Source organism: Aethalodelphis obliquidens, unplaced genomic scaffold, assembly GCF_003676395.1.
Source record: "Aethalodelphis obliquidens isolate GAN/ISIS:26980383/991018 unplaced genomic scaffold, ASM367639v1 scaffold77, whole genome shotgun sequence".
NCBI lineage: Eukaryota > Metazoa > Chordata > Mammalia > Artiodactyla > Delphinidae > Aethalodelphis > Aethalodelphis obliquidens.
Genome location: NW_020838021.1, coordinates 421,904 through 448,987, shown reverse-complemented (window position 1 = coordinate 448,987; position 27,084 = coordinate 421,904). Strand labels below are relative to the sequence as shown.

At 52.3% G+C, this 27,084-nt stretch overlaps 1 protein-coding gene across 1 annotated transcript; it reads left to right on the top strand.

Moving 5' to 3' along the window:
* Positions 1 to 298: 298 nt before the first annotated feature.
* Positions 299 to 27,027, top strand: XPNPEP2 (X-prolyl aminopeptidase 2). The gene is made up of 21 exons (XM_027092301.1): positions 299 to 403; positions 2,670 to 2,740; positions 4,242 to 4,352; positions 5,301 to 5,364; positions 6,369 to 6,473; positions 6,717 to 6,803; positions 7,816 to 7,962; positions 11,271 to 11,372; positions 12,030 to 12,111; positions 12,395 to 12,590; positions 13,352 to 13,441; positions 14,579 to 14,688; positions 15,376 to 15,453; positions 16,559 to 16,630; positions 18,613 to 18,673; positions 19,932 to 20,001; positions 20,496 to 20,600; positions 21,020 to 21,079; positions 21,592 to 21,668; positions 24,475 to 24,564; positions 24,863 to 27,027. Exons 1-21 carry the CDS (start codon positions 355 to 357, stop codon positions 25,055 to 25,057), a joined length of 2,022 nt encoding a protein of 673 aa, XP_026948102.1. The 5' UTR covers positions 299 to 354; the 3' UTR covers positions 25,058 to 27,027.
* The last annotated feature ends 57 nt before the right edge of the window (positions 27,028 to 27,084 follow it).

Below are 27,084 nucleotides of genomic sequence, written 5' to 3'. Positions count from 1 at the left end.
GCTGGAGAGGGGGCTGGGAGAAGCAGGCTGATTGAGACCAGCTGCTCCTCCTCTGTCTCAGAGATCTTTGGACTCTGCCCGGGGCAGGCTCACACCCTATTCTGGGTGACAGGGAGCCAGCAGATGTTGCCTGGGGCAGTCGAGCCTTCTCCACCCAGCCTGACTCCTGGAACCCTCAGAAACCAAAGACCAGAAGACTCTCCATCCACCAGCTGGACACCTCCTCCCCATTGCCAGCACCCCCCCCCCCGGCTGCTCCTGCCCCGGAAAGGCCTGGAGGAAGAGGCCAAGGAAACAGCCCTGCCCACTCTCCCTTGACCCTCCATCCACCCAGCACCGGCATCTGAAGACCCCATGGCCCGGGCTCCCTGGGGATGCTGCCCCTGGCTTGTCCTCCTCTGTGGTATGTGCATCCCCCGTCTCTCCCTCCCACGCTGGGAGGGCAGGTCCAGCTGGAGAGCAGTTCTGGCCTCTCCCCTGTGGGCTCAGAAAGGGTTGGAGTGAAGTCTGGGCCTAGGTTGTCTCTTTTTTTCTTGGTCCCTCTCTCTGTCTTAAGGAAGAGGAACCCCAGGGCCAGTCCTGGGGACCCTCAAGGCTCACCTCAAGTCTGATTTGGCCTGTTTCCATTCCCACCTGTTAAAGAAAAAATGATTCTGGCTCTTGTTAAAAGAGGAAGGAAGATTTTATTCAAGACTATTGTAATAGGGGCGCTGCAGTAGGGGAGAACGATCAGGCTCAACTCCGAATACAGCAAAGATGGCTGAGGACTTCTTGTCCATGAGCAGAGTGAGGGGGTCAGTGGATGGAAAATTGCCAAGAGGAGACATCAAGGGTGAGGAGATTCTTGCTAAACTGACTTAATAGGATCTTGCTGAAGGCAGGGTGATCAAATATCAAGGATGGGAGATGAGGAATTTGATCAGATATCAAGGTTGATGAGATACTAAGGGTGGGGAATTCTCTCTAAACTGACTTAGCAGGATTCTTGCTAAGACTGGGCGATGCAGGCCCAGTAAGGACAGGATGGACTTGGAAGTCAAGGCCTAATGGAGAAGAGGGCTTGGTGGAGTCTAGCTAAAGTTTGGTCTTTGTCACCCTATGGTGTCCTGTTTGTACTCTTTAGTCACGGCTAAGTGCCCAGCTCAGCATCTTCCATATCCACTCCACCCTGGCCCTAGGGAGGCCTCCTTCCCTTTGCTCTGTGGCAGCAGGACCCTACTCATTCATTCAGTACCCAGTTCCTGACACCTTCTCACTGACAGGCCCCATGCCAGGGACCACAGAGTGGTTCGGCTGCAGAGCCTGCCCTTGGGAGCCACAGCCCTGACCTCAGAAAACAGCCATTGGGGTGTCTAGAGGGACATGGGTTGGCTGTGTCTTGCTTCTTATGTTGTTGTTTTAGCACCACCATTTTGCCAGATATCTGTTCCTACAGAAATGAGCGTTCATTTTCTTAAATCAACAGGGTGGGTCTCATCTCTCCCTTGAGTTTATGTGACCGGGAGAGACAGTGAGGCAGGGCATTCACGGTGTTAGAACCCAGCGGTACTCCTTCCATCTGTAGCTCAACCCACTCAGAAAGGAAAAGTAGAGTGTCTCCCCAAACTCAGACCCCCATTACCTCTGGGGAGATTCCCCCCCAAAAGGTGGGGTGCTGGAAGGAAGGCCTATCAGAGACCCCTGGACTTTCAGGGTGTGAAGACCCAGAGCCTGCAGGACTTAGCCCAGTGCGTGGCGCAGAGCAGGGGCTTAGGAAATGTTTGCTCAATGAATACTGGGCGACTCTTCTTGGGATACACCAAATTTAGGGCAGAGTCCCAACTGGAAACTGTCTCTATACATTCTGTCCCTTCTGGGGCACCACCCTTCCATGGTTGGCTTTTTTGTACTCAGATGGCCTGGGTTCAAATTCCTGCTCTGCCACGGACTCACTGTGGTAAAACTTGGGCGAGTAACTAAACGTACCTGGGCCTCAGCTTCCTCTTCTGTAGAAAGCAGACAATAATCCCCATCTCCCAGGGTTGTTGCAAGTATCAAAAGAGATACTATAGGTAAATTGCGGGGTTCGGTGTCTAGCACATAGTAGGAGCTCTTTAGATGCTAACCCACCTTTCCCCACCAGGGGACGATGTCAGCCTGGGATTGCTGGCTTCTGTAGCCTGGAATGAGAGGCAGATACTTGGACTGTAAGAAATGGTAGAAGTGGGCCTTGAATTTAAGTAAACCCAATATATATAAAATTAGATTTATAGAAGGGTAAAACGAAGGTGGGGTTATTATTTAGCGAGATCCTCTAGAGCATTTAAGAGAAGATCTGATTACAAAAATTTAATTTACACACAACTTTTCCAGTTCGGTAGATCCTGAAAAGACCCAATTAGATTGGAAGGAAAAAAAATGATTTAATGAGCACTAAAACCCATCCAAAAGTGGCAATCACTTGTCGATGAAACAGGTTTCTTTGATTGTGACCCAGGGTGCCCACCAATTCAGCCTGATTTCCTATGAAATGTAATTATTTTTATCCTCAAGTAGAGTTGGACAGCATCTCCTGCTTCAAAGGATGGAGGCCCTGCGAGGACCAGGAGGGGGGTTGGGGGAACATGTTCCCGTGCTCTCTAGGACCTATCCAGTCTCCAAGTAACCCTGGACTTTTCTCCGGTTTCTAGCTTGTGCCTGGGGCCGCCCAAAGTCACTGGACCTGAGAGAGGATGTGAGAAACTGTTCAATCAGCCCTCCGGTGAGGCCCTGCCTCCGCCCCGCCCCCCCCCCCCCCCGGCCCCCCAGCCCCCCCCTTCCCCCCCATCCCCCATGGGCCCAGCTGCTAGCCTCACCCTCTACCAGCCTTCCTCCTGATTTCCGGACTCTGGGGCCACTGTTTCTGATTAACCTCCCTCAGGGCGGGCGGCGCATTCTCAGGTGTCTGACATCCGCCCCCATCCCTCCCTCCCAGCCATTCCCACGGCAGGTCATCTCCTTCCCTCCAGGCCTGAGCCCAGGCAGCCCCTGCGAGCCGGAGGGAGGAGGGGCAACAAGGAGGGAGGAGGCCCCTAGCCAGCCTTTCGCTGAGGATAGCTAGGCAGAGGCCAGGAAGAGGATGGGAGGAAAGAAAACAATTCTAGAGGAACCAGGAGGAGGGCGGAAGACAGAGGGCTAGAAGAGCCAGCGCAAGGTCAAGAGGGGGAGGCCTCAGGTGTGAAGACTGTGAGAAGGCCCAGCATATTGGAGCTGGAAGGTCATCAGCTCCCTATGGAGACCAGAGGGGTTCTTTCCACAACTAGATGAGAGTGTGAAAGAGCTTCTCCAGACAGGAGCAGGCCAGAAGGTGAGGGCTCATGGGAAGGTGAGGGCTCATGGGAAGGTGAGGGCTCATGGGCCTGCCAGCAGGTCACTAAAGTCTCGGGACAAATGGGATACATCCGCTTGCCTCGTCCACTTTATGAGACCACTGGGGCAGGCAGGTAGGTGGGCAAACCACATTATTTTTATGTTAAAATAAACATGGATGTATCCTGGAGTAGAAGGCAAAACAAAACAAAGAGCCCACACTTTTTATTTTTAAGATAAAATAACCTTTAACAAAATGTCTGGCTTGGAGACGATCTTTCTGGACAATGTCCCAAACTGCTGGGGGTACTCATTCACTCTCCTCTGCCATTTGGGACCAGTGAGTGGAAACTTGAAAAAAGTCCCCAAGGTAGGACTGCCAGGTGAAACACAGGACGCCCAGTTACATCTGAATTTCAGATAATGAATAATGTGTTTAATATAAGTATGCCCCAAATAGTACTTGGGACGCACTTACACTAAAACATTATTCATTGTTTACCTGAAATTCAAATGTGACTGGGTGAGCATGCTGTATTTTGATTTGCTAAACTGGCAACTCTACCCCAAGGTATCCAAAGAGGGGCCATCCCCTGGCCTGGCCCAGTGGCAGGGCTCAGAACCCTGCAGTTCTTACCCACCCCCTACCCCATCCCAGACTTAGGTCCCATTACTGTCACAAAAAGTCTCTCTCCAAGCTCTTAAACACCTCCATCTCCACTCAGCCCAGGCACCGTAATCTAGACTAATCCATAACATCAGCTTCTGCACCATCCCTCTCCAGGCTGGCCCACCCTACCCAACCCCAATCAATCCCTGCCTAAGGAGAGGATGGGGGCCCCGGCGACATTTTCTCTAAGCAATGTGTGTCTGTGTCTGTGTGTGTGTCTTGGTGTCTTCCTGTCACCTGTCAGTACCTTCCAGTTACTGTGGTCAATACCACAGCGCAGCTCACAGCCCTCCGCCAGCAGATGCACACCCAGAATGTCTCTGCCTACATCGTCCCGGACACGGATGCTCACATGGTGAGGGATGGCTCCTCCCACCAACCCCCCCCCCCCCCCGCCTCCCCGCCCCGGGCTGGGTCTGGCCTAAGAGAACAGGCCACAAACAGGATGCTGTTAAGAATCGGAAGATGGAAGACAGAAAAAGGATTTGACAGGCAAAGGGAAGGAAGTGGGGAGCTTGGACACGGGCGTTTTAGGGCAACTGAAAGAATGTATTCCTTTACAGAGGAGAGAAGACATTGCCAAATCTCCTTGACCTCAGGCAATGAAACTATAAACAGCTTCAGAACGATTTTGATCAATTCCTAGATGGTGGATCCAGAATGAATGTTTAGGATGCCCCTGCCCTAGGAGGTTAGAATGTGGGATGGGAACTGAATTAGAAGAACCCTGAGCTCCCTTCTGGCTCAGCCCTTCCCGTCAGCTGATGGATGGAGCGCTGAAACGATCCAGCATCCAAGATTCCACAAGTTTGGGGTGTAGGCTGGGAGAGGGGAACAGACAGGAAAGAAGATGGTCTGAGCCAGAACTGCTTTTCCCAAAGCAGCACCCCTGCCCACCCATCCCACCCTTTCCCACCCTGGCTCCACCTCCACCGCATCCACCTTCCCAGCAACAGCCCAGTTGGAAGAGAAGGCATTTTCAGTGTCAATACGATTACTTGAATTCATTTCCCCACCTGCCGAAAAGGGCTAAGAAGCTTGGGTAGGTAAGTGTCTGAACTTCTCTGAGCCTCAGTTTCCTCTACTGCAAAATGGGAATAATGAGATCTGTCTCCAAGGATTATGAGAACCCAAACCCAATAATGTGTAAAGCTCTCTGCACAAGTTATTTATGATGTACCCATTGGGCTTGTAGGACTGGTTGAAACTGACTAGACAGAAAGAACCGGGATGTGGTTGGGGCCCTTCCATGTGGGGTGTGACTCCATGAAGAAGGCTAATGACGGCGTTGTTGATTTCCTAGAGCGAGTACATCGGCGACTATGACAAGAGGCGTGCGTGGATTACAGGCTTTACAGGGTCTGCAGGTGACAGCCATTACCCGGCCCTCATTGTTTCTGGTGGGAGACCCAGAGTGGTCAGAGAGGCCCTGGTGTGGCTAGTTCTCAGCAGCCAGGAGCCCAGGAGCGAGTGTCCAGAGGCCCCTGCTCCTCTTTCTGCCTCCCCCTTCACCACTCCGAAAGGGGTCACCAGGGCACACATCTCATAGCCCAGCAGCCACGCTTCTGCGTGGGGCAGATGGCCCTCCTGACTTCTTTCCTGTGCTCGCTGCCTCGGCCACAGCCAGGCCCAGACGGCGCTCCCTGGGCTCCATTTCTGGGACAGTTGCTACCTCTATATCTAGCCACTAGGAGCCCACTGATTCCCTTCACACAATGGCTCGTTTGGGGACAAAGTTTTACTTTGCTGGTCCTTTTACGGATAACATCACCTCACGTGGCCAAATGAGACACAAACATAGAGGCCATTTATGGGGTCCCAGTTTTGGAATCGGCCTCCCACCTTGATCCTGGCCCCTTGAATGAAACCTAAGCTTCCCTTGCTGATCCTTAAACATCCCTCCCCTGGGCTTCAAGCTGCCTGGCTTGCCCATAACGGGCCCTTCTTCTCTTTGCAGAAGTCGCTGGGTTTGGCCTCTCTGCCTGTCCTCAGCTAAGCCCCTGGCTTAGTGTTCCCATCAGCCACTGCATCTTCATACTGACTGCCACACCATCTTTGCTGAGAGCACCTACATGTAGCATCGACTTTTGGGGATGGCCAAAAGCAGACCCCACTTGTCCTGCTAAATGCCCCCTTAGGGAAGGGCCTCAAGGCAAAGCAGAGGTGCCCAACTCAGGACACACTTCCAGCTACCTTCCCCCCAACACTCTCTTTAACATCTCCTGCCTCACTCCCTTCCAAGCGAGGAGAGCAACTCTTTCCAGAGACCCCTTGTGACAATGTCAGAGCCAGCACCGCATTGCTAAAGTGCTAACCAAAGCCACGCTCTACACCTTCACCCTCCCCTCCAAGTTTCTCTGTTCTGCCCCAGGAGTCGCCGTGGTGACCATGGGGAAAGCCGCTCTCTGGACCGACAGCCGCTACTGGACCCAGGCTGAGCGGCAGATGGACTGCAACTGGGAGCTCCATAAGGAAGGTAAGAGGACGGCACGGGTTTGTTCCCCAAGCCCTGGAACCCAGACTGGGTTTGGGAAGGTACAGGTGAGGGGGGTGCATGGAAGGCCATGCTGGGCCCCTGTGGGAAGCTCAAGAAATTTGGAGCCATCCCTAATCTTTGAGGCGGATATCAAGGAGGACAGATGTGGAAGGACTGTCGCAGACAGAAGCCCGGCTGGAAGGCCTGGGGTAACCTCGGTGTCCCTTCCTGTCTTTCTCGCAGTTGGCACTACTCCTGTTGTCACCTGGCTCCTCACCGAGATTCCTGTTGGAGGGCGTGTGGGCTTCGACCCCTTCCTCTTCTCCATCAGTATGTTCTTCCCTCAGTCCCCGTGTTTGTCCACACCAACGAGGGAGATTCAGGCCCTCAGGATGCAAAGAAGCACATCTTGGTAGAAGGAGGTGCAGGGTGACTCTACAGATAGAGTGTTTGAACTTGTAGTTGCAAAATATTTTGCAACAAGGGTGTATTCCTGGATTGTGTAATGAAAATACATTTAAAAGAATAAACATAGGTTTTTTTTTTTAAGTCAGGAGTGCAGAGACCCAACCTAGAAGATTCAGGGAATCGTTAAGACCTAGCCAGTGGGTAGGCCGGGATGTTCTTAAACCTAGAACCATCCTCTGTGCCCTGGAACTCTAACCATCAGGGCAGTAGAATCGCTTGGTAGCCCTCTTCTGGAAGGCAGCTTGGAAGGGTCGAAGGAGTCGAGAGGGTTTCTGAGTAAAGAAGCACGATCCCTGGGACTTCCCTGGTGGTCCAGTGGTTGAGACTCTGCGCTCCCACTGCAGGGGGCGTGGGTTTGATCCCTGGTCAGGGAACTGAGATCCCTCATGGCACACATGGTGTGTCCAAACAATTTTTTTACAAAAAGAAGCACAGTCCCCTCCCCTCCCATCCAGGAACACAGCTCCCTGAGCTCCCAGTGCCCCGCCAGCTGGCCAGCCTGCCCCCAAGGGTGCCGTCCTCGTGAATATGCACTGAAAGGCTCCCACTTCAGATCTGGCTTCTTTGCCAGCCTTTCCAGTGGCCTGAACCTCACCATTCCTTTGGGCTGTGGCATTGAAGTTCAGTCGAACAGACAGGACCATAAAGAGGGCCCCGCAACCCTTGGCACTTAAAAGGGCGAGCTTAGCTAATTGACCGTGGGCAGTACTGGGGCGGGCTCAGGGCAAGCTGAAGGAGGAAGGTGAGACTGCACAGCCCAGGCTGCTTGAGCGGAACAGGAGGCAGAGGGGACAAGAACGAGCTTTGCCTGCGTCACAATTTTCCCGGAGGCATACACAGGCAAGGGACAAGTGACTCCTTCCTGCCTCTGCAGATTCCTGGGAGAGTTACAACGTGGCCCTCCAAGACTCTGACAGAGAGCTGGTGTCCATCACCGTCAACCTTGTGGACCTGCTGTGGGGGTCAGAGAGGCCTCCGGTGCCAAGTGAGCCCATCTATGCCCTGCAGGAGGCATTCACAGGTGATTCCTACGCCCGTTCTCTTTCCCACCTTGGAGCAACACAGGCCCCTGCTGCTGCTCCTTTGGCTGAAAAATTCATCCTAAGAGGTCCCAAAGCAATGATTCCATGTGTACCTGAATAGATTGGGATGCTTTCTTAAAACACAGGTTTCTAGGCCCCATCCCCTCAGAGAGTCTGAATCGGAAGTTCCTCGAAGCATATTTAGAAAATGCTGGAATAAAGAATGTCAGGATTTGAAGCAAGAGGGAACAGGAAGGGGGGAAACAAGGGAGTCAGAAAAAGATGAAAAAAACCTACCCCTTTGAAGAGAGCAAAAAACCTGATATGGGCTGCTTGTCTGGTAGTGAAGCCTGGTTTGTATTGAATCATTCAGACCTTGACTTCGGGTCCTGCAGTGATGAGGAATTTAGATGTAAGATGGCTGGGGTCAGATGGGCTGGCATGGACAAAGGAAGCAAAAACTAAGTCAAGCTCAGTCTGTGGCACAGATTAGGGTTCAAGTGTTGGCCGGACCGCAAAGGAAAATTAACTGGCCCTCAAAATTCTAACATCGATAATCTTGACCCCGTTGACACCATCTAAATATGTCATAAAAGAACAGTGTGCTCTGTAATTCTTGTAAGTGGTAACTAAACTGACTGGACCCAGGCTACTGAGTATGAATCAATGTCTTGGCCACCACCAGCTTCTACCTCCCTAGGAATTCTGAACAAGCCCATAGACTTGGATTCCTAGAAATATTGGGCAATCTGAGAGGTCCCTTTCCACACACAGGTCTATGCACACTTCTTGTTTGGAAAGGAATCCCAAAAACAGGAGAGAAATTTCAAAATAGCGAGTCTCATGAAACAAGTCAAAATTGTGTCCAATTTTCTTTATCCATTCTGATGTAACTTGCAGAAACTTTCTGCATCTTGACGCAGTTTTTAAAGAAACTTGCTATCCAAGACATTTCCATCATAAATAAAACTCATTCCATTCAGTTAAAGAAGGGTGCAGTTATGTCAGGAAGAGGAGTGGATAAAGGGGGAAACCTTCCAGGGACTGGGAGAGAATTCACATGGGTTTTATCACTTCCCACAAGTGAGAGGAAGCCAAGCCATCACAGGCTGCTAGTCTTCAAGGAAAAGCCATCCAGAGCCAGAACTGGGCCTGGAAGCCCAAGAACAGAGTCTCTAAGCTCACAGAGACAAGAGAGACTTTCTCTCCAGCCACTCACAGGTTTTAAAGGGGGCAAAGAGCAAAGGGAAGAACGTGAAAAGTTCAAAGACACCTGTGTGTATCAGACAATTTAAATTGGCTTTCGTTTGTTGTCTCAAAAATGTATCACATCCATGAACCTTGAAAACATAATTCTAAGTGAAAGAAGTCAGTGAAGGCCCCATATTGTAGAATTCCATTTGTGTGAAACATCCAGCGTAGGCAAATCCATGGAGACAGAAAGAGGATTAGTGGTGGCCGGGGGCGGGGGGCTGGGGAGAGAGGCAAATGGGGAGAGACTGCCTAATTGCTACAGAGTTTCCTTTCGGGATGATGGAAATGTTTCTGGAATTAGATAGTGGTGGTAGTTGCACAATTTTGTGAATGCTCTTTTTTTAAAAAAAATTTTTTATTTTGTTTAATTTATTTTATTTTTGGCTGTGTTGTGTCTTCGTTGCTGCACGCGAGCTTTTCCTCTGGATGCGGCGAGCAGGGGCTACTCTTTTTTTTTTTTTTCCTGCGGTACGCGGGCCTCTCACTGCCGCGGCCCCTCCCGCCACGGAGCACAGGCTCCAGACGCGCAGGCCCAGCGGCCATGGCTCATGGGCCCAGCCACTCCGCGGCATGTGGGATCTTCCCGAACCGGGTCACGAACCCACGTCCCCTGCATCGGCAGGCGAACTCCCAACCACTGGGCCACCAGGGAAGCCCAGGGGCTACTTTTCATTGTGGTGCACAGGCTTCTCATTGCGGTGGCTTCTCTTGTTGCAGAGCACGGGCTCTAGCAGCACGGGCTTCAGTAGTTGTGGCACACAGGCTCAGTAGTTGTGGCTCACGGGCTCTAGAGCACAGGCTCAGTAGTTGTGGCGCACGGGCTTAGTTGCTCCGCGGCATGTGGGATCTTCCCAGACCAGGGCTCGAACCCGTGTCTCCTGCATTGGCGGGCGGATTCTTAACCACTGTGCCACCAGGGAAGCCCTGTGAATGTTCTTAAAGGCACTGAATTGTGCACTTTAAAATGGTTAAAATGATAACACTTTATGGTATGTGTATTTTACCACAATAAAATAAAATAAACCTAGAAGAAGTATCGCACCCAAAGCTTTGGTTCTTGATGAGCAGTTTCACCTGTTTGCATAAAGATTTTTTAAATTGAATTATGTTGTTTATGCTAATCTCTCAGCCCAACTAGGACCCTTAATGCTTATGATCTTCTGCCAGCAAATTCCTAGCCCTGCCTAGGGGCAGACTCTTTAGAGTGATTACAGGGAGCCGGTGGGGTGGGGGGATGAAAACCAAAGTCCTAGAACCAGGATACAAGCATCCCAGAAAGGACAGCTCTGTGACACAGAGTTTAAGGACAAGGTTGGAGACTAACAAGGTTAGCAAGATAGTCCAATGTCTATGCCGATTAAGAGTGTGAGCCATGTAGTCAAACAGACCTGCGTTCAAGTCTCAGTTCCGCCCCTTGCCAGCTATGAAAACCATAGATAAGTCACTTTGCCTCTCCAAAGGCTCAATTTCCTTATCTGTAAAATGGGTCAAGTAAGGATTAAAACAATGTACACAAAGTGCTTAGCCCAGACCCAAGTGGCTTTAGTAAGTGCTGGGGTTACTGCGAGGAAGAGGATTAAACATGGCCCAGCCCTATCCCTTCGCCCTTCAACTAGGTAGGGCTGCTCTCCTGATCTCTGTTTTGCATGCTTATTTGTTAATCAGAAAGTTATGCCAGATTTTCTATACACCAAGACACAATTCTACATACATTACAAATATTAGTTAATTCGCACCTCATAACAACTCTATTGAGGTAGACACTATTATTATAATCCATCCCCATTTTACAGATGTGCAAGATAGGACACAGAGGGGCTAATTTTCACAAGGTCAGCCAGCAAGTAATGACAGAGGTAGGATTTAAACCCAGACAGTCTGGGTCAAGAGCCCATGTCCTTAATGATTACACAAGTAAGAGTTTGGTTAAAGAAAGGGTTCTACTGCTTCTAAAGGAATGGAAAACCATTGCCCTAAGGGAGCCCTTCTCAGGAACGGAGTGCCAAAGAGAAGGTAGATCACTTCTGCTTTCTTCTGGCTCTTTTGCTTCTAGGAAGCAGCTGGCAGGAGAAAGTATCTGGTATCCGAAGCCAGATGAAGAAGCATCGTGAGGCCCCAACTGCCGTGCTTCTGTCCGCACTTGATGAGACGGCCTGTGAGTAGAGATTTGTGGATGCAGGGGGGTGCCTCGGTTCCCCCCAACCCCCAAGCCTCCTGGGCTCTGCAGCACAGGACTCCTCCCCCAACGACCACTGACCCATGAGTTCTGAGAGCTCCGTGGTCATGGCCTGCGGGAACTAAGGTGAGGGCAGGAGCTCACGTCTGCTCACTAAGGAAACCAGGAAGCCCCATGCAATCTGGGGCCAGCCCCCGGGCCATCAGAGGACCAGGAAACCACAGCAGCAAAGGCTTCTGTCTCATGAAGGGGAGGAGGCCCAGCAAACACCTCCCAACCTCCTGGCCACGAGCCCAGGGCACTCAGCTTCCCGGCTTTAGCACCCCGTGCAGCCCTGTTCTATCCCATCGTGGCTCAGCGCTTCTCACCTGACCCCAGCTCTGGGCTTCAGGTATTCTGGGAGCCCACCGACACCGTGTGCAGACTACTGGCTGGGTATCTGCCTTTCTCTGGGAGAAAGTGCCCCTAGCGCTCATTAGTGCTTCAAAGGCCCTCCCCCACTCCGGAAAGACTGAGAAACATTCAGGGGCAGAGGATGCCGGCATGCGGCCAAAGCCAACAGTAGAGCAAAGGTGTCATATGTACTTGCGTCGGGCAGGTCAGCCTCAAATAGTCCCCATCAATTCTCTTCCCCAGGGCTCTTCAACCTTCGCAGCAGTGACATCCCTTATAACCCCTTCTTCTATTCCTACACGCTGCTCACTGACTCCTCCATCAGGTAGGGCTTGTCCTTGGCTTGCGGTAACGGACTTCCTCTAACTCCTCACTGCCCCAACATGCAGTCTTCCCAGAAGCGGGGTGCCTGCCCCAGCAGGACCCTCGAGGAAGCCTCCAATCAGCTTTTCCTGACCCCCTTGACCTCTGTTCCCACGTACTCCAAATCTGGTCTGCTCAGCTGCCTGGCGCAGGCGCCCTCTGACCTCCAGGAACAAAGGGCCGCTGGTCTTTTGCACTGTCCTTAGATTCTGTCTGGACCCTCCTGGTGTTCCCTCTCCACCTAGGTTATTTGCAAACAAGAGTCGCTTTAGCTCCAAGACCCTGCAGTACCTGAACTCTGGCTGCACGGATTCCATGTGTGTGCAACTCGAAGATTACGGCCAAGTCCGTAACAGCGTCCAGGCTTACACCTCAGGAGCCGTGAAGATCTGGATCGGGACCAGCTACACCTCGTATGGGCTCTATGAAGTGATACCCAAGGTGGGTTTGCCATGCACCGTCCTCCCCACCCCCCAACAGCCCTGATAAGTCTCAACCAAACGGGGGGGGGGGGGGGGGCAGCCCCTGGGCCATTCTGGCAGTTGGCCAGTCAGCAGTGGTGCACTGAGTCCCCTTTCTAGGGTTTCCCGGGAAGAGACGGAACATCTGTCCATAGAGAGCTCAGAGATTGTCAAGGAGGCTGGGGGAGTACAGGCTGGTAGAGCAGAGGCTTTGAGGTCACCAAACCTGAGACTGAGAACTGGCTGTGCCGTGACCCTGGACAAGTGACTTAGTCAATCCGGCCTCCGTTTCCTCACCTGTAAAATGGCACTAAGAGTCACAACCTCAAAAGGGTCACTCTGAGGAGATTTAAAGGAGAAAGTGCATGTAAAGCCCGGTGCCTAACGCGTGGCAGGCGCTCAATAAGTGGTAGCTGTCATGATATGAGATGTGCAGGAAACACAGTGTCAGAACAGCCCGTGGCTGGCAGGGGCCAGGCTCGGATCCATCCCAGAGTGCTGCTGGGATCCAGGACCAGGGAGGGAGGAGGAAGGGAGGGAGGGAGGGAGGGAGAGAGGGAAGGTTAGGCTGGAAGGGAAGACTAGGAAAGCCCTGCGTAGTCAGAAAGCACATGCGGGAAGGGCATTGCCACTCCAGGAGACGGCAAGTCTCATCTGAGCTGGAATTTCCTGCCAATCCTTTTCAAACACCACCGTGCCCTAGAGAGGGCTCCCAGACCGCTTCCTCTCTGCCCCTCACAGGATAAACTCATAGCAGACACCTACTCCCCAGTGATGGTAACCAAGGCGGTGAAAAACAGCAAGGAGCAGACCCTCCTCAGGGCCAGCCATGTAAGTCCATGGGCAGGCAGACACACGAGCCTCTGGGGAGCTCCCGGTCTGATGGGTTAGAAAGGAGACCCTGCTGGAGGAGCCTGAAGAAGGCCCTCAGTGAATCAGAGACGTGGACGCCAAACTCCTGGGCACCCACTTGTGCTCCACCCTGTTGTTCCCAGGGTGGTTCAGTGGTTTAGAGCCTGGGCCCCGGAGCTATGGTATCTGAGTTCAAATCCTAGTTCCTCTACCCACCTCCTAGCTGGGTGACCTTAGGTAAGTCACTTCACCTCTCTGGGCCTCAGTTACCTCCTCTGTAAAATGAGGATCATAACTGTAACCCATAGCAGAGGGTTGTTGTGAGGATTAAAGATATATATCTACATTGTATAGTATAAATAATATATAATAAATAATGCATGTTTAAATATATTCATTGTAATACATAATATAAATATATATAGTGTACATATGTGCATTTATATATCTAATATGTACATATAAATATATAATAATTACATAAATATATGATACTTATATAATGATTATATAGTTCTATATGTATAATTATGTAATTATATATTTTTAATATATTGCTTTGAGCACTGCCTGGCACATTCCAAGTCTTAAATAAGTGTTACTTATAATAATTCCTTCACCCCAGGGAGAGGATGGCTTGCCCCTTTGGATATTCCTGTTAAAATTAGGATACATTGCCTCATTTTTGAAAACTTTTCTTGTGGAAAATTTTAAGCATATACAAAAGTAGAGGAAGTAGCATAATGATCTCCATCACCATCACCCAGCTTCAATAATCATCAACTCAAGGCCAATCTCATTTCCTCTACAACCCTACATTCATTATCTCCACTCCCCCGTGTCCTCGGCTGCTGGACGATTTTAAAGCAAATCCCATCTATCATATCGTTTCTTCTATCAACATTTCAGTATCTCTGACAAGAACTCTTTTCAAAACATGACCACACTCTGATCATATATATAAACATTAATAAGAATCCCTTAATATCATCGAATAGCGAGGAAGACCCTCGTGTTTTTAAAGCTCAGCTCCCAGAGCAGTCCCCCCATCTCCTTCATCCCTGAGCCCCGGCTGAGACCATTCCTCGGCCCGCCTCTCTGCCTGCCCTGCTCCAGGTGCGGGACGCTGTGGCTGTGATCCGATACTTGGTCTGGCTGGAGGAGAACGTGCCCAAAGGCACCGTGGATGAGTTCTCGGGGGCAGAGCTGCTGGAGAAGTTCCGAGGGTGAAGGACCACAGCCATCCTTTTCGGCTGACTGTCTTAACGTGGGGGTGGGGGCAGGGAGGAGGGATTGGTCTCCTTATGGGGGAAGGAAGACCCTCCTAGTATCTGAGGGCCCCACTGGAACAAGGAGTGACAGGTTCTTGGGTGGTCGTGGTCGGGAAGCGGGGCAGAGGTGTTGGATGACATTCCCCAGCTCTGCAGAAAGTGGGACAACTTGAAGGGCCACAACCCAACAGCGCCCCCTAGTGTCTGCTTCAGGCCAGCTCAGGCCAGGTAGGACCTTGGACCACTTGAGAATATCAAGGTTGGGGAGGGAGGTTCCCTGAGGGCACACTTAGCCCAGGATGCTGCTCCGGAGTTGAGGGAGTTTTCAGATACAGGGAGCTAGGTTTCTTCACTCTTGCTTTACTAGGAACTCACTTTGGGACACAGGCCTTGGTTTCCCCATCTATAAAATGGAGGTAGAGGAGGAAAAATTGGCCTCTACAATCTCTGCTTCTCTGACCTTGAGTGGTCTATGAGTGACAGGTCAGGGCTTGGGAAGTGACAGGAGGTGGGACTGGGAAGGCCAAATGGAGCCTGGCTGAGGTAGAGGCAGCCGTCACCTTCACTTCCCTTGTTGGACATCCTGGGCCCAGCCTAGTCCCTGAGCCCATTCATTGATCATTCCTGCCTTGTCCTTTCCAGAGAAGAAGAGTTCTTCTCCGGATCCAGTTTTGAAACCATCTCTGCTAGTGGCCTGAATGCTGCCCTGGCCCACTACAGGTACTTCAGAAGAAAGAATTTTCTGGGGCTCTGTGGAGGACCTGAGTCCACATTTAAGCTCTGAGGCCTTTAGCATTGTGGAGGCTGGAGGTGCGGAATGGAGCCCAGTCAGGCGTTGAGAGTCTCCTTTGAATTAAAAGACTTGATAATCTCCCTGCTCGAGAGGCTGGGACTTTGTGAGCACTCTGGGCAGAAGGATCTGGAAGGGAGATGGTGGGGCTGCTGCTGGATGTGTTTCCTTGGCTTCCTGTGAATTATTTAATTCTTAAAGCTCACAAGCACATGGGGAGAAGGGCCCATTCACTCTGCCTGAACCAACCAAGGTGGGCCCAAGATGTAGGCTGGCCAGATGTTTGGCTCTGTACAAAACAAACACCTGCAGGCCTGCCTGATGCAATTTGGGGGTGGGGAGTCGAGCCAACCAGAGGCCTCAGCCTGGCAAGGACAAAGCAGGGAAAGGGCAGACACCCTCCAGTGGCTGGCCTGACCCATCCCAGAATTCCCTCCTCCAGTGTCCCCAAGCCTTCAGCTGCCTTAGCCCAGCCCCTTCTCCCTACTAGAGAGTAACAGGGTAGGAACTCCTCAGCCCTACCAACTCCTGCTCTCCAGCTCCACCCTCGGGTACCCTCCCTTCCTGTGCCCTGGCTTCTTGGGGCCCTCTGCTCCCAGAGGTGGCAAGAAGTTAGAGAAAGCCCTAGACTCAGCATCTGGGTTCAGGCCCAGCTCCCTCACAGCTTTCCCTCGGGGCCTTCTGTAAGCCCTTGCTCTGCAAACCTGTTTCTCCTGATGTAAAAAGAGATAGCTCAGCTGGGTGCTCATTAAAGTTCTCCCGTCTCCCACACTCAGGGCTCTTTCCTTTCTCCCCTCCCTGGGGACCAGGGCCTTGCTCGGGGAGGTGCAGGATGAACAGATGTGCGCTGAGGACATTAGCAGCAGAAGCTCAGTAGTCTCCCAGGGCCCTTTGGGGGATGATGGCTTCCCCAAAGGAGCTAGCTAGAAGGCCGGCCCCCAGGGGGGTGGAGGTTCCTCTGCTTTAACTCAGGACCCCCACCTCACCCAGCTCAGGGTTAGGCTGCTCCTTTCTCAGCGTCTCTCCCCTTCCCAGCCCCACCAAGGAGCTGCACCACAAGCTGTCCTCAGATGAGATGTACCTGCTGGATTCCGGGGGACAATACTGGTATGTACTCCTCACCCAGCCCTGGCCCGGCCGTCTCAGCTCAGCCAAGAGCCAGCCAAAGCTTTCCCTTCCTGGGCATGGATCCTTCATCTGAGAAAGGAGAGGCCTGGACTGAATGTGCCTGAGTATCCTTCCCATTTTCATACGTGGGGGTCCCTGCCCGGTGGGCAACAGACAGAGGCCAAAACAGTGGGGATGCCCACAGGTGCTGCCCTGTGAGAATCAGGAAGACTCCCCTTGTGAAAGTTAAATGTTTTTTAAGCCCGAACATTATTACACAGTCCGAACAGCCATGCTCAGCAGCCCCGCCTGGCTGCACAAACACAGCGCCCATATTCTCACCGACTCATGCACACCCTGGACACGTCCCGCACGCCACCAGCATGATGCATTGTCCTCACCACCTCTTCCCTCATTGTACGGTGAGGTGACCATGTCATGGGGAGTGGGGGCAGGATCAGGCCTTCAAGAGCAGTAGGCAGGTGAGTGAAGCAACCTCAGGGGACACCTGCAGCACAGTTGGGACAGGGCACACCCATCAGCATGCGGATGTGTCTGCGAGTAGACATGTGCGTGTTCTTCTGAGTGTGAGCACAACCACAGATAGGGTTATGCGGTGGGGGGGGCACTGTCCCATGCTCCAGGACCCCACAATCTGTGTGTCCACTTGTGTGCTCTCATTGAAATTAGTATATACCCATTCAGTGAATGGCATTTCTTTAGATGTGGTACCTTTGTGCAGTGCACAACCTGAACACCTGGACATGACAGCCATGCAGAATAGACTAGGCCCATTCATTCACATGGGAGCTGAGCTGAGGTGGGCTGGAAGATTTTTCCTTCTCATCTAGGAAGCAGGTGGACTGTGGGAAACTTAGAGTGGGGGATAGAAAGGGGCACGCTGAACTGATGGAGGAGCAAGGAATAGTTTCCCATCCTCTATCCTGCGGTGAATGTGCTAATGATAAAAGCCCTACACTTAGCCTTAACGGGGCTCTGGAAGCCAGCCTGGCAGGCGCTCAGCCTAGCAGCCTTCGCAGTCACCGGTGTGGCGCTGTGTATACTTGAGATGGCCAGTGTGCGAAGGGGAAGTGAATTCTTGGGGCGTTGCTGGATTGGGGCATGCTTCAGCAGGGTGAGGCCGGGTAAATGGCCATCTCACTTCCTCTTCTCTCCTTCTGAAGAAGTCGGCCACGCCCTGTGACCTGCTCCCATGGAGGAGTCCCTAGGGCCCTGGGATCATTCCTCACTGCCCCCACCCCCGGGGGGTGGCCACAGCAGGCATCCTGAGGGAACGGCTGCAGCTGGTGGTTGGGAGTCAGACTATTTGGCTTCTGGCAGCTTTGGTTCACTGGGACTCTGAGCAAATCCCTGGGGCAGATCCATGTTTACAATGGAGAGAACTGTGTGGAGTCAGTGCTTGCGCCAGACCTCGCCTCACTGAGGCTCAGGGAGGGAGATAGCCTCATGGCCTCAATTGCCTCACCTGTGAAATGGAGATAATGACGTCTGCTCTGCCTCCCTCCCTTCTATAAATGGCAAATAAGTATATGAATGTGTGAGAGTGCTATGATCTCTCTGGACCTCAGTTTCCCCATCTGTAAGAATGGGACCATCCCTTCCTACCTCCTAGGAAGCCTGGAGGAAGCCTTGCTCTTAGAGCCAGCCTGGCCCAAGGAAACCCAGATTTACAAAACAACCAAAATGGCTGGTATGGGGGTAGAAGATGTGTGTGGGGAATTGGGACTCTCAGAAAACATAGTGATTTTGAATGTGATAGCTTTGTAGAGCCCCTTCATGCATAGATGCTGAGTTTGGGAATGGCATGATGGCAGCCATCCTCTTCCTTTCACCTCCCTCCCCACCCCCATCCCAGCCCTGCCACTCAAACCCCAGTGGAAAGCACTCGGGAAGCACGTGGCCACGATCCCTACCCCAAGGTGTTCAGAAGAGTTGGACATGTTGATTGTCCTTCTCCACAGGGACGGGACAACAGACATCACCAGAACAGTCCACTGGGGCACCCCCTCTGCTTTCCAAAAGGTAGGCATTGGACCACATTTCCCTACCCACACTCACCCAACGGACACCCAAGCAACCACTCTGCCAAGAGCCATTTGATTGTACAGAGGCTGAAACTGAAGCCCAGGGAGGTTAAGTAGTTTGCCCAAGGTCACACAGCAAATTAGTACCAGAAAACCCAGTGCCCCCAACTACTTCCCCAGAGATATTTCAGGCCCCCAACAGGGCCCCAAGCTTATCATCATCCCATTTCAGTAACTCAATGAACAAATATTTTCTTAGTGCTGTCTGTGAGCCTAGCACTGTGCTGAACAGAAAAGAGGAAGACAGGCATTCCATTCCAGGGGGAGAGAAAGGCACCAGCAAAGTCTCAGAGGTGGAAAGGAGCTGGAGGTTTTCAGAAAGCAGCGAGGGCTGGTCCACTTGGGGTCGAGGCAGGGACATGGTCTGGGGGCCTCTGGGGGCCTCTGGGGGGCTGGAGAGCAGGGGGCCACATTTGTGCATTCAGCAAGTGGACTGTGGCTCAGACATTGTGCCAGAGACAGAGAGAGAGAGAAAACAAACACTGGTCAGGCCTCAAGGAGCTCAGTTTAGCTGTTAGATCCAATGCCCCAGGCTATCATGCTCAAGATGACAAGCCTGTGGGGGGGGGGGCGGTGAAGGGGACTCACCAGGTCGCCACAGGGAGTGACCAGGAGAAGAGGCCACTGTCAGCCCACCTCCCTCCCTCTTACCACAAGGTAACAGCCCTGACAGAGCAAGGCCGACCTGCCAATTATCAGGCCTCAACCCAACCATAAGGCCTTAAGAAAACTAAATGGTGATCGTGATCATGGCAATGAAGGGTGCTGACCTCTATTTGAGCATCTAGTCTGTCGGGAGCACCCAACATGCACGAGTCTACCTAGTCCTCCCAGCAACCTTATGAGCTGGTACTATGACCGTTCCATTACAGACCAGGAAACTGAGGCACAGAGCGGTTAAAATCACTTGCCCAAGGTCAAATTTGTGAGTGGCCACGTCAGGATTCCAGCCCAGGGAGTTTGCCTCCCCAATCCCTACTGTTGTGGCCTCAGCTCACCCCCACCTACAAGCATCCCTGTGGACCAGCCAAAGGGAACCACATGGACCAAGCCCCAGCTTTGAGCAGGTCCCCCTCGGTCTCCTCCGGCCATCCTCCAGAACCTGGGTGACCACACATGAGCATGCACTTCCCCCAAACATCCCCCAACCCAGGCCTGGGCCCACACACCGCATTCCCTCGCCCTCTCCCCATCAGGAGGCGTACACCCGCGTGTTGACAGGAAATATTGATCTCTCCAGACTCGTCTTCCCAGCTGCTACATCAGGTGGGTTTTGCAAACCAGGCTGGACCCAGAACCTCAGGCCCTGATTTCACTGCACTCAGACCCTGGGAGGCTAGTGGGGCAGGGATTATATCATCATCCCATCCACTGTATAGATAAAATCCAGCCCAGAGAGAGAAAGTGACTTGCCCAAGGTCACACAGAGGGTTAGTGGGAGAGCCAGGCCTTGAGCCCAGGCCTCCTGTCTCCTAGTCCAACTCAGGAGCTAGAGCCGGAGCTCAGAGGTGGGGGCGGTCAGTGTGGGCTGCAGCGGTCATGGGAGGATTCCTGGAGGAAGCGGGTGTCTTCACAGATGGGGAGGTCCAGGTAGTGGGTACAACGTACAGTATACTGGAGATAGGGCATGGTTACCTGCCTCTCAGGGGGCCCTCTCCTCAGGCACCATCCTGGTGGTTGGTCTGGAAAAAGAGAGCAGGAAGGGGCAAAGCCAATAGTCTGGGGTCCAGCCAGCTGACCAGAGGTCATCTCTCTTCCAGGGCGAATGGTGGAGGCCTTTGCCCGCAGAGCCCTGTGGGATGTTGGCCTCAATTATGGTCATGGGACAGGCCACGGCATTGGCAACTTCCTGTGTGTGCACGAATGTAGGTATCTCCTCAGCACTCCCCTGGAGTTCCCCCTCTTATGAAAGAGGTGGAGCGTTTCACAGGTGTGGAAATGACCAGGACCCACAGAGGTGCAGTGACCCATGCAAGGTTACCCAGCTGGTGGGGAGTTGGTGCTCCACAGGGTAAGTGAGAAACGCTGGCAGCTGGCCGCTCCGCTGGCATTTAGGACGGCCTCAGAGAGAGAAGAGGCAGGTCAAGGTCCAGTGGCTGACTGGCATAGACCCCAGAGAAATATAAGCCAGAGCCAGTCTGGTCTGTACCAGTCGCAGGTAGACGGTGATGCGGTGGACACACACTGCTAGGGATCCCAGCTACCTGCTCTTCCCCGGAACCTGCTAGTTTCCAAGCTGGTGAGTGCAGGAGGGCTGACACTGTCCCTGACTCTCCCTTTCCAGGGCCAGTGGGATTCCAGTCTGGCAACATTGCCATGGCCAAGGGCATGTTCACTTCCATCGGTACGGCTCTCGGGGCTCCTCCAGGACCGCAGTCTAGGGAACGCCAGCCTTCAAGGAGCACAGCCCCACACAGGCCCGCCCCGGCTCCACCGCTGCACTCCCTCACCTCCCCACTCCCAGCCCCGAATGGGTTGTCCCACTCTAACCCCAAGCCCCTTCAGCCCGTACCCTCACTTTGCCCATGGGAGTTGGTTTCCAGCTGTACATCCAAACTCCAGAGTCTCCATTCAAGTGCCGGGGTAACAGGACAGTGGCACACAGGGAGAGGGGAGCGCCTCCAGGACCCAAGTGGGCTCTTAAGTCTTCCCCGCTGGGTCACAAGGGAGGGTGGGGAATCTGAAGTCTGGCAGTGGCCTCCGAGTAGCCACGGAGCATCTAACAGGTGCTGGGTCTGCCCAAGCCAACAGCGGGGGGGCAGCCGGGCCCTCCAGCCACTCCTCAGTCAGCATAGGAAACCTGGGCTTGGGTCCCCTCCCCTACTTAATATCACCAGCATCTCTTGTGCCTCCCAGAACCTGGTTACTATCAGGATGGAGAATTTGGGATCCGTCTTGAAGATGTGGCCCTTGTGGTAGAAGCAAAGACCAAGGTAAAGTGCCACTGAGGCGGGCTGGAGGTGTGGACAGCGTGGCAGTGACTCTGGGCTGCATGGGGGGTAAGGAAGGTCAAAGGAGAATTTAATGTATGAATTTATTTGGAGTCTTCCTTAGTGTCAGAATAACTCCATAAATCAGTTTCTCAAACCTGTTTGCACATTAGAATATTAGAATCACCTGGAGATTTTTTTTTTTTTTTTTTTTTTTTTCCGCGGGCCTCTCCCTTTTTTGGCCTTTCCCTTTGGGGGCACAGGGTCCGGACGTGCAGGCCCAGCAGCCATGGCCCACGGGCCCAGCCGCTCCGCGGCATGTGGGATCCTCCTGGACCGGGGCATGAACCCGTGTCCCCCGCATCGGCAGGGGGACTCCCAACCACTGCGCCACCAGGGAAGCCCGTGGAGATTTTTTTAATGCTAATGCCCAGGTCCCACTCCAAAGCAAATGAATCAGTATCCTTGCCCTAAATCATTGGTTCTCAATGCACATAATAATCACCAGGGGAGCCTGTTAGGTATAAAGATTCTGTATAATAACAACCAACAAGATAAAATACCTAGATATAAACTTTAAAAGACTTACACGGAGAAAATCTCTACTGAGGGACATAAAAAAGATTTAAGTAAATGGCGGTCTCTGGAAATAAGCCTCAATATTATGAAGATGTCATTTCTCCCTAAGTTAATCTATAAATTCAAGGCAACCTCAATTTCAACACTTCACAAAATGATAGTAGAGTTTATTTGTAAAAATAAACATGCAAAGATAGCTAGATAGCTAGGAGGATTCTGGAAAAGAACAATAAGGGAAACTAGCCTTTGCAGATATTAGCCCACACTACGAAGCAGCCATCACTAAAACAGTAAGACACCAGAGATGGGAAAGACGGAACAGTGGGACAGAATAGTCCAGAAATGGACCCTCTAATTTCCATAAACAAGATGGGAATTTAGTTTACTATAAAGCTGGTGCTTCAAAACAGTAAAGAAGAGGAAGATTGTTTAATAAATGGGGGGAATTAAACTGAAGAACCTCACTGTTACACTAAAATAAAATTCCAAATGGATCGAGGTTTAAAGGTGAAACCATAAAAGATCTAGAAGGAAACCTATCTGAATTCATTTATAATCCCAGGGAGGAAAGGGGCCTTTCGATGTAAGACTCAGAAGTCATGAAGAAAGAGATTGATAACTCTGACCCAATTAAATAAAAAACATCTATATGGGAACAATACCACATACAAACTCAAAAGATGTATGATGAGTATAGCACGTGTGTCAGAGAAAGGGGGAATGTCCTTCTTTTACCACAAGCTTTTAAAAATCGAGTAAGACAGAAATAAGGAAAAGGGGAAAAATGGGCAAAAGACGTAAAGAGACAATTCACTAAGATCAACACAAATGGTCCATAAATGTGAAAAGATGCTCAACTTTATTCTTAAAGAAATACAAATCAAAGTGACAGTAGAATACCATTTGATTGACAAAAGCGAAAGACTTTGATGACACCCAGTGCTTGTGAGTTTGTGGGGGAAAGAACACTCTCATACACTGCTGGGGGAAGTACAAATTGGTAAAACCTTTTGGGAGGGCAGTTTGGTAATATCTATCAAAATACATATTGAAAATGCCTATACCTTTTGTCTCAGCATTCCCACTGCCAGATGTATCCCTTCTGGATATAGTCGCAAAACGTCACTTCGTATAAAGATGTTTATACGATGATGTTGATTGTAGCAGTGATGGTAATAGTTTAAAAAAATGGAAGCAGACTAAATATCCTTCATTGGTTAAATAAATTATCATCTGCACACTATGGACCCTTAAAATGAGTGAGGTAGGGCTTCCCTGGTGACGCAGTGGTTGAGAGTCCGCCTGCCGATGCAGGGGACACGGGTTCGTGCCCCGGTCCGGGAAGATCCCACGTGCCGCGGAGCGGCTGGGCCCGTGAGCCATGGCCGCTGGGCCTGCACGTCCGGAGCCTGTGCTCCGCAACGGGAGAGGCCACAACAGTGAGAGGCCCGCGTACCGCAAAAAAAAAAAAAAGAGTGAGGTAGACCTCCCTGTGCCAATATGGAGCACTCTCCTAGGTTTACTATGGCAGGGGGGCGGGGAGGTGCAGAAAAGTGTATAGTAGGATCCATTTTGCGTGAATTTTTAGAATATACACATATATATACTATATGTGCCAAAAATGTTTTCAGGAAGGAAACCAGGCAGGGAGGAGACTTTCCATTTTTATTGAGTATCTTTTTGTAGTTTGAATTTTCTAAGCACATATATGCAAGAGCTCTCTGGGAGATGGGAATTATGGGCTATTTCTTCTTCTTTATATTTATCTCCATAGATACCTCAATGGATAGAAACAGAGATATGCATAGAAAGAGAGCTGTAGATAGAGATGGAAATCAGATAGAAAGATATAAAAAACTAATACTTACCTTAAAAGTATTTAAATGTAGGTTCCCAGCTCTGCTCTAGAGATTCTCACTCCAGTGATCTGGGGTGTGGACCGCAGAATCTATCTACATGTTTAACAGGCTCCCTTGGCGCTCTGGAGGCACACACTTTGAAAAACACAGGCCTAAGTCTAAACTTCAGGAATCATGAGGGAAGCACCAAAGGCGGGTGCCTAAGTGGTAGACACGGGGGTGGCCAAGGGCACTGTGGAGGGTTCAGGCTTGACAAGGTCAGTTCCCCATGCCCAGGGCTTCTGGGTGGAGTGTTCCCTCCACCCCTTCAGCCTAGCTCCTCCCCCTCGCTCACTTCCTGCCTTCCTACCTTACCTGTGCCCCCGCCCCAGTACCCAGGGACCTACCTGACATTTGAAGTGGTGTCGTTGGTGCCCTATGACCGGAACCTCATCGACGTCAGCCTGCTGTCCCCCGAGCAGGTGAGCGAGCGCCCCTCGGCGCTGTTTCCCCTTCAGCCCTCGAGCCACTAAGTGCCTTCTCCCCAGCCCTGGGCCTCTCTCACCCCTGCTTCCCCTAAGCGAAGACCCTCTGCCCCTTCCCCTCCCTTGGGAGGGTCCACACTGATGGCACGTACAGGCACGCACTGGGGCATCCCTCCCCTGCTCACCTGATGATGGCTGGGGACCTGTGGGGACCTGTGGGGACCTGGATGGTACCAAGCTCCCACACCTTGACAGCTTGGCCTGGGGAGGCCCTTACCCCTCCTACCTTTTGCAGCTCCAGTACCTGAACCGCTACTACCAGACCATCCGCGAAAAGGTGGGCCCCGAGCTCCAGCGGCGCCAGCTGCTGAAGGAGTTCTCCTGGCTACAGCGGCACACGGAGCCCCTGGCCTCCAGGGCAGCACCCACCGCCTCCTTGGCCCCTCTGATGACAGTCTCTGCTCTCACCATCCTCAGCTGGAGTGTCTAGCAGCTCGAGACTCCCCTCCTGACCCTCTCACTCAGCTCCCCTCACCCCCCCACCCGTGCCCCAAGAGCCCCTGCTGACCCATTGCCCTTAGCCTCCTTCTGCAGGGCCAAGCCCTAGGGGTGCAGGGCTTCTGGGTCACACCTTCGCCACCCCCAGCTCCCCCCCCCACCTGGGCTTCGACATTTCACCCTCAGCTCCCCACCCCCAAACCCCCAGCCCCACCCCCAAACCCCCCATACAGGAGCCAGCTAGTCCCTTTCCTCCCATGAACCCGGTAGGCCTAGGCTGTAACCTGGCAGAGGCTGTTGTCGGCTCCACCCCCAAAAGACCAATATAGGACACTGCCCTAGCCCGCAGGGGCTCCGTGGCCCTAGGAGAGCCCCACCTTGCCAGCACCCGCTGGAGAGAGCCAGACGCACACCGGCTCCTGACTTGTTGGTCTTCCCGCATCCTTGAGGCCACCTCTGGTCACCCCCACTGTCCCTGGCCCTGCAGTGGCCTCCTGGCTGCAGCCACAGGCTGAAGGAACAATTGCTGCCTCCAGGCTCCCTACTGTGCCTGTAGAGGGAGAGGAGGGGGTGGTGGCTGAGTCCTCTGGCTGTGTTACCGCCACCCCAGGGTCAGGGAGACCAGCCAGGTGAGGGGCACATACACCAGCGCCCCACCCACCCATGTGTGAGCCCATCACTCCTAAACCCTAGGCAGACTCCATGCCAGTTGACAGCATAGGGAGTTAAGCCGTAGCAATCTGGCCATGGGGTAGGAGAGGACGCGGAGAACAACCTAAGGCACAGTGCCCAATCACTCTCCCAGACTTCCCGGCACGTGTGTCACCCTTTGAACTTTCCAAAGTGCAGCCACTGGGACAAGGCTGTTAAATCCTCCACACTCTTGGATGACCTTTAACCTGTGTGGGCAGAATCTGGTTTCCCCATTTTACAGATAAGAGAACTGAACTCCAGATGGGGTGGGACCTGCCCAGCGACACACCATGTTTGGTGGGAACGTGGCGGGGCCAGAGTGGGTCAGCAGTCCAGCTCTTTTGCTCTTTGGCACCATGCAGAATCCCTTAGCCTACCTCCCAGCCCCTTCCAAGTTCGCCAAGCTGGGGCAGGGGGAGGGTGGGGGAGAGCTGTCTCTGGCCAGCCCAGCCGTTAGCCACCTGGGCTCACATCCTGCTGAATGCTTAAAACAGCCTGGCAAGGAAGCCTGCCTCTGGGTTTTGCATTGTCTGCTCTGCAGCCGGGGACTGCTGTTACCTGTGGCTTTTGTGGTGGGAGAGGAAGGGGAGGAGTTGCGGTGGCGGCGGGGACGTGAGGCTCCCAGAAGCTCAGTTGGGGAGCACATGTGTTTGAGAATGTGCAAGTGAGCATGCGTGCGCGTACGTGGATTCGCATGAATGCCACGCCCAGCCAACCACCTCCTGTGCTAAAGGACGGGTAGCCTCGTGGACCGGATGAGGGGAGCCCCATGCTGGAGGACTTGGCAAAGGTGGTCACAGAAAGTTGGGGCCAGCAGAAGTGGAGCAGAGTCAAGGGAGGAGAGAAGCAAGTCTCTGGGGCAGAGTGCTGGGCGAAGGCACCAGGCCGAGGAGTCCCCCAGACGGGACCACCAGGCCTAGCTTGCCGAGCGTGAGGGTGACCTGTGACAGTTATCACCACCGATACTTGCACCCAAAGGCCACAGCTCTGAGCCATCCTCACTGAGAGCCTGTAACACCCAACAGCGGGCCTCTGTTTGCTGAGTCATTTGTTCCCCCACAGGCTCACCCCACAAAGACAGCTGCTCATAATAAAATTAGTGGCCATCGTCGCCACCATCATCATCATCATCATCAGAGGTACCATCCACTGAGTGTTTACTATGTTCCAGGCACTGTGCTTTACATGCACTCTTTTACATGTTTTTATTTTTATTGTGGTAAGAACATTAAACATGAGATCTACCCTCTGAAATTTTTAAGCATACCATACGTTATCGCATTTTCCCATTTCATCCCCACAACCTCTGAGAAAGTACTTTTATTG